A 6,196-nucleotide genomic window follows, 5' to 3' on the forward strand; every position below is an offset into this window, starting at 1 on the left:
TCTACTCAGCCCAAATTGACATTTGATTTATTCTTTGTTCATTTGTTTGTTTGTTCATGTATTTCTTTGTTCATTCCTAGAATTAGCCCATGGTCACAAATGGAACCTAGGTTTTATTAAATCATAAAAGAAACTTGCTTTCATGATTTAAAAATGTCATCATCCGTGATATATCTTGATCAAATCTTTTCATTTTTGTGTTATGGAATTTTGGTCTGTTTGAAGTGTATTCACTTTATTTATTTATTTATTTATTTTCTGAGATGGAGTCTTGCTCTGTTGCCCAGGCTGGAATGCAGTGGCACGATCTTGGCTGACTGCAACCTCCGCCTCCCAGGCTCAAGCGATTCTCCGTGCCTCAGCCGCCCAAGTAGCTGGGTGTACTGGTGTCTGCCACCATACCTGGCTAATTTTTGTATTTTTCAGTAGAGACAGGGTTTTGCCATGTTGGCCAGGCAGGTCTTGAACTCCTGACTTGAGGTGATCCTCCCGTCTCAGACTCCCAAAGTGCTGGGATTACAAGCATGAACCACTGCGTTTGGCCAAGTGTATTCATTTTCAATGGCATCTTTGGGGGCCAAGGATGAGGGAACTGGCACTGAGGGGCAAATGGCTGATGACATTTGAGTTGTGCACATCAAGGGGACGAAGATGCTGGTAAATAAGATGGAGTGCACATGGCCCGTCAGAGGGAGACTTAGCACTATCACTCTGCAAAGACATATTTCTCTAGCCTCAGACATTGACTTTCCAAATCCCTTGCTTCCCAAGACCCTCTCCATCGCATCCAGCCTTGGACACCTCCTGCTGGGCCAGAACACTGTGACCTCTGGAGGGGAGGTGGGAGGAGGCCCCTCTCCACCCAACTTACGCGCTCAGGTAGACAGAGAAGAGGTCCTGAGAAACCAGGCCCTGGTTCCAGATGTTGTCAAAGACGGGTGTGGCCCCGGAGGAGGAAATGCTGGGGTAGGCCAGCCCCAGGATGCCGTCGAAGGGAGCATAATACAGGAAGGAGCCGGGTTCGGTCTCGCTCAAGCCGAAGATCTGATTGGTGTCCGAGATGCCTCCAACCTGGGTGGGGGAACCGAGATGATGTTCACCCTCTGGTCATGTTCACTGAGCTCTGGGTGCCAGCCTCAGGCCTACAGCTGCCCTGGTTCATCCCATGCAGGACTTGGCTTCCAGGGCATCAGCCCGGAAGGAGGGGAGAGGGACGGTCTCCTGGAATGCTCGTTCCTCTGCTGGAGGTAACCATGGCAGCTGATCTGCTGATGGCCACGGTCTATGACTCAGTGTGAGATTTTGCTGGAGAACAGATTCACTGTGTGTTTGTGTTACAGATGAACAAATGCAAAGCAGACCCCGGGCGGATCAGGGCCTTTGACCCCTGCCATGCCCCAAAAGTAGCAAAGAGGGCTTGTGCAGATTTCCTGACATGGGGGGTGGGCTGCAGGTCGGGAGAAGGAGGAAGAAGAGGAGGTGCCAGTAGAGAACTGAGCCTTTACTGACTCTCCCCACCCTCCATAACACTCTGCTTGGGTGGAGCTGAGGCTGGCTTATGGCTCCCGGTAGCCCATCCTTTTACTCACTGCCACCCAAGCTAGCAATGTCTGTGACATCTCTGCTGCTTCTCCCCGATCCGCAGCCCCAATCAGGTTACTTTTGTGACCACCGAGACTCATCTTGCTGGAATAAGCTTATTGTGGGGGTGCCTGATGGCGGGATGCAGCGGCAGCCTGCAGGCGCCCACCTTGACGGTGTCATATCCGAGGATGCCTGTCATGCTGCCGGTGCCGTAGGTGATGGAGAGTGTCCCGCTGGTGGACTGGTAGGTGGAGGAATCCTCAGGGTTGAAGCGCTTGTGGTTGGCTGCAAGGGCAAGCGGTGATTGTCAGTCTCTGAGAGCTGGTTGAAGGTCACAGGCTGGGATGTCTTCCTGGGATGGGGTGCCCTGGACCCAGGGAGGGCTCTGGAGGTGAGCAGTGACCTTTCCCCCTTGACCCTTGGACCCCAAGAGACCCCAGGTTCTGTCCTGTCTCATTGAACTCCTGGGACCATTCACTGATAGCAGGTCCCCAGCCAACCCCAAGGGCCTCCCGGGGACTCCCCAGGCCAACATTGAGCTGAGCAGGATGGTGGCTGCCCTGTGAGGAGCGCTTTCACCCCCCACAAGCGCTTTCACCCCCCAGCCCCTGGCAGGTGCTCCCATTATGATGTGGAAGAAGCCGGAGGCACCTCATCTTAATTAAAACTCAGGTGAAAACACTAGAAGAGGAAGGACCCTGCAACACATATTGTTCATGACTTCCAAAGACAAACTGTCTTTCATTAGCAAACCAATCATTTTTTTCTAATTTGTATTAAAAAAAAAAAAGGGGGGCTCAGCACCCATCTCTTGCATGTCCTAGCCAGGCTTTGGAGCTATTTCCTCACACTGGACTCTTTCCTGGTGGGCTATTCTAGAGTCCTTTGGCCCTGTCTTGCTTTGGGCCCCTACACTTCCTCTCCCAGGCTGTGGTTATTTTGGAGAGCTTCTCTCTGCCCTCAGACTGGGAAGTCTTTGACCGCAGGAATCTTATCACTCATCCCTTTACCCCATGGAACACCTGCGCCCAGTGCTTGGCACGTAGTAGGTGCTCAGTAAATGCCTGTTGAGTGGCTCCAGCAGGCTTGAGGTGGGAGCTGTCTGAAGCCCACGGGTGTCCAGGGTTCCCCAGGGTCAAATGGTGCTGGCGAGCAAGAGTGGGGTGGGGAAGGCTGGGAACTTACTGCAGGCGAGACTGGAGCAGTAGACCGAGGGCACCCACAGGTTGGAGGATCCGGTGTCAAAGATCACGGTGAAATCCTGGGCAGGGGTTCCAATGCCGATAGTGCCGAAGTACTCCATCTGCCGAGGCCAGGACAGGGCAGTTCATAGACCGGGGTCTCTCTGTCGGGGCCTCCCTAAGGGCTCTCTCTGGGTCATCTCCTCAGTCTGCCTCCCTACCTTTTCCTTCCTTCCTCACAGTTCTTGTCTTTCTCTTCCCAGCCACTGCCTTCATCCTTCAAAGCCCAGCCCTGGCGTCCCTTCCTCCTTGAAGTCTTCCCTGATTGCTTCCCCAAATTACCCTCTGCTCTCTCCTAAGCACCACAAGCACCTAACAGTCTGCTGCTCCCTCTTCAATGGTTGTCTCGTCTGTCACAGTCTTTCCATCCTTACAGCACATGTTCTCAGAGGATGTGGGTGGAACCTTCTAGCACCGGGCAAGTGACAGCTTAAGTGCTTGTGCCTTAAATTGTTTATCAGAAGCGAAGCAAGCCACCTAAAGATCGAAGCCTGGCGGGTTTTCTTATTTCTACATCTAGATGTGTACAGTTGTTGGCAAGAAAGGGCATTGTCAGTATTTTTCTTTTTCTTCTTTTTTTTTTTTTTGAGGCAAGTCTCGCTCTGTTGTCCAGGCTGCAGTGCAGTGGCACGATCTCGGCTCACTACAACCTCCACCTCCCAGGTTCAAGCGATTCTCCTGCCTCAGCCTCCCAAGTAGCTGGGATGACAGGTGTGTGCCATCATGCCTGGCTAACTTTTGTATTTGTAGTAGTGATGGGGTTTCACCATGTTTCCAGCCTGGTCTCGAACTCCTGACCTCAAGTGATCCACCCACCTCAGCCAACCAACCAGTACTTTTCTTCTGAGTGGCAGCATTTTCCCTCCTTGCCGGCTCTGTTCTCGCCACAATGGTCTGCTTGCTGCTCCTTGGCGATGACCAGTCCCTCCTGCCCTAGGGCCTTAGCACTGGGTATTTCTTGTGCTAGGAAATTGTTTATTCTAGATCTTTCTTTGGTTGATCCTTTTTTCAAAAGTCAATCATTCAGGTCTCTAGTCAAATGTCCCCTCTGCCAATAGGTCTTTCATGACCCCTTTATCTAAATTTGCCTCCTCTCTATGTTCTTTTTCCTCGTACTCCAATTAATTAATTTGTCTTGGCCCTCATCGGTACCTGAAATTATCTTAAATACTTGCTTATCTGTCATCCCCTTTAAATTATAAGCTCCAGGAACTTTGCTTATTCACCATCGTTTTGGCAACTTGCATAGCCTCTGGCACATAGAGAGATGCCAATATTTGCTAAATATTTGTTAACTAAATAAATGCGCTAACTAAGCCTCTTACCAACGGCCTGCCAGACCCCATGCTAAGCACTCCAGAAAACATGATTGTGTTAATTCCTGGCAACAACCTCTGTTGGTAGATATTAGTGGTTCTGTTTTCCAGACCAAGAAACAGGCTCAGAGGATTTAAATGTCTTGGTCAACGTCCTGTGGCTTAGAGGCGCTAGAACCCACATTTGCACCAGGTCTGCTGGATGGCAGAGGCCAATCTCTCAACTGCAGGCATCACTGCTCTGTGCCCTCTGCCCTGTGCCAGGCACAGAGGGAACATACGATATCAGTGGGAAGGCAGGGTATCTGTGGGAAGGCAGGGTGTTTGCTATCAGGTCTCAAATAATAAAGTCAGAGTGATCTTTCTTAAACTCAGATCTGATCTTGTCAAGTTCCTGTTTGAGATAAATCAGTGGCAGTTAGGATGGAGCCTCTCTCCGTCCACCCCTCGGCTCCTCGGGCCGCAGTCTGCAGCACCTTCTTCCCTCCCTCTCGGCTCTCTTTCAGATACCCTGTGCTCCCGCCTGCACAGGGTTCCGCACAAGTGATCAGGCTGTGCGGAGTTCTCTCTTCTTCTCTTGAAAGTTCCCGCTCTTCCTGCATGGCTCCAGGGAGGCTCCCTGCCCAAGTGGCAGACTCTCGCAGTGTGACACCTTCACTCTGTAGTCCTCCTGCTGCCTGTTCTTTTCATTGGTTTGCAGGACTCCTTGATTACTGTCTTTCTCTCCTTGGCTATGACTTTGCTCACCGCTGCTTCCCCCTGAGCCCAGCATATGCCCTGACATGTGATGAGGTGCTCAGAAGAAATAAACATTGCATGAACGAGTGAAGGAATGAATGAATGAACAAAAAGCAACAGCTCTGACTGTGAACTTTCCTGCGTGCCCATGGCCACTGACACCTAGGGGGCAGACCCTGGGTCACTGCCTGGAGCCTCAGAGCCCCGGCCCGTCCTCCAAGACCCCAGGGAAACTCTCTTTCCTGCCGGCCAAGTCCTCAGAGCCGGCCCCGCCGCTTGCCCACACACTCACATCCAGGTAGTTCTCCAGGGGCTGTTCGTCTATCAGGATGGGCGCCTCCCCCTGGGGGAAGTACTTCCTGGCTGGGTTGAAGTTGTGCTTCTTCAGGAAGTCCTTCAGCAGGCCATGCTCGGACAGGTTGCGCCTCAAGGACTTCTTTCTGACGAGGGGGACCCTGTGGTTTGGAGGAGGAAGAGGAATTAGGCAAGGATTCTGCTCACCGGGCGCTGTGGCAGCCCCAGAAGGGAAGGGAAGCTGGTCTAAGAGAAGAAGAAGGAAGGAAGGGAGACGCTCCCACTTGTGCGCAATAATGGAAAGAAGTTCAGCTGCCTAGTGGTGGAGCTAGAACCAAACCCAGGCTGGACTCTTAACCAGCTGGTCTAAGAGAGGAAGATGGAAGGAAGGGAGGAGCTGCCACTTCTGTGTACTAATGCAAAGAAGTTAAGTTGACTAGGGCTGGAGCTGAGAACCAGACTCAGGCTGGGCCCGAGTTTTAACCACGTCTGCAGAGCTGCCTCCCAAAAGGGCAGAGAGAGAGGCAGAAAAGGGGGATGGAGAAAGCCAAAGAGAGAGAGAGAAAACAGGGAAGAAGGAAGACACAGGAGTAAAGAAGGGTGATGTGGGAGGCAGCCGTCTTCACACCCATGCCACCTGGACTTACTTGTGGATGATGCACTCAGAGAGCGCCACCAGACCCAGCAGCAGCAGCCACTTCATGGTTCTTCCCGGGTCCCAACTCCAGGGAGAAGTAAGACGGGAGAAAGGTGCAGAGCAGCAGCATGAGCTGCCCTTTATATACAACTTGGGTCCCGTCTTATCGTTTTCTGAAAGTCACCTGTTTCCCTGATCCCAAACAGAAAAGCTCCTGATAAGATTGTCACTGCCCCAAGCCAGGTTCTGAGACTGTTCCAGCTGAGGCACTTTCCACTGTAACCTTGCACCATTGTGGGGGTGGGGATGGGGTTGCCGTGGGGATGGACCCTCAAGGAAAGAGAGGAGCAATGACCTGGAGGCCCCTTCCCTTCCTTTGCCTTCCC

The 6,196-nt window shown here is 52.1% G+C and overlaps 1 protein-coding gene across 1 annotated transcript in view; it reads right to left on the reverse strand.

The window, feature by feature from the left end:
* LOC105512309 (pepsin A-2/A-3) overlaps positions 1-5,939 on the reverse strand; it is a 10,128-nt gene extending 4,189 nt beyond the window's left edge. The window contains exons 1-5 of the mRNA XM_011942746.1: positions 5,821-5,939; positions 5,172-5,334; positions 2,770-2,887; positions 1,751-1,869; positions 872-1,071 (exon numbers count right to left, since the gene is read on the reverse strand). Coding sequence (XP_011798136.1) covers positions 872-1,071; positions 1,751-1,869; positions 2,770-2,887; positions 5,172-5,334; positions 5,821-5,876 — 656 coding nt within the window. The 5' untranslated portion in view covers positions 5,877-5,939. The remainder of the gene's footprint in view (positions 1-871; positions 1,072-1,750; positions 1,870-2,769; positions 2,888-5,171; positions 5,335-5,820) is intronic.
* Positions 5,940-6,196: the final 257 nt, after the last annotated feature.

Source organism: Colobus angolensis, unplaced genomic scaffold, assembly GCF_000951035.1.
Source record: "Colobus angolensis palliatus isolate OR3802 unplaced genomic scaffold, Cang.pa_1.0 Scaffold21, whole genome shotgun sequence".
NCBI classification, from domain to species: domain Eukaryota; kingdom Metazoa; phylum Chordata; class Mammalia; order Primates; family Cercopithecidae; genus Colobus; species Colobus angolensis.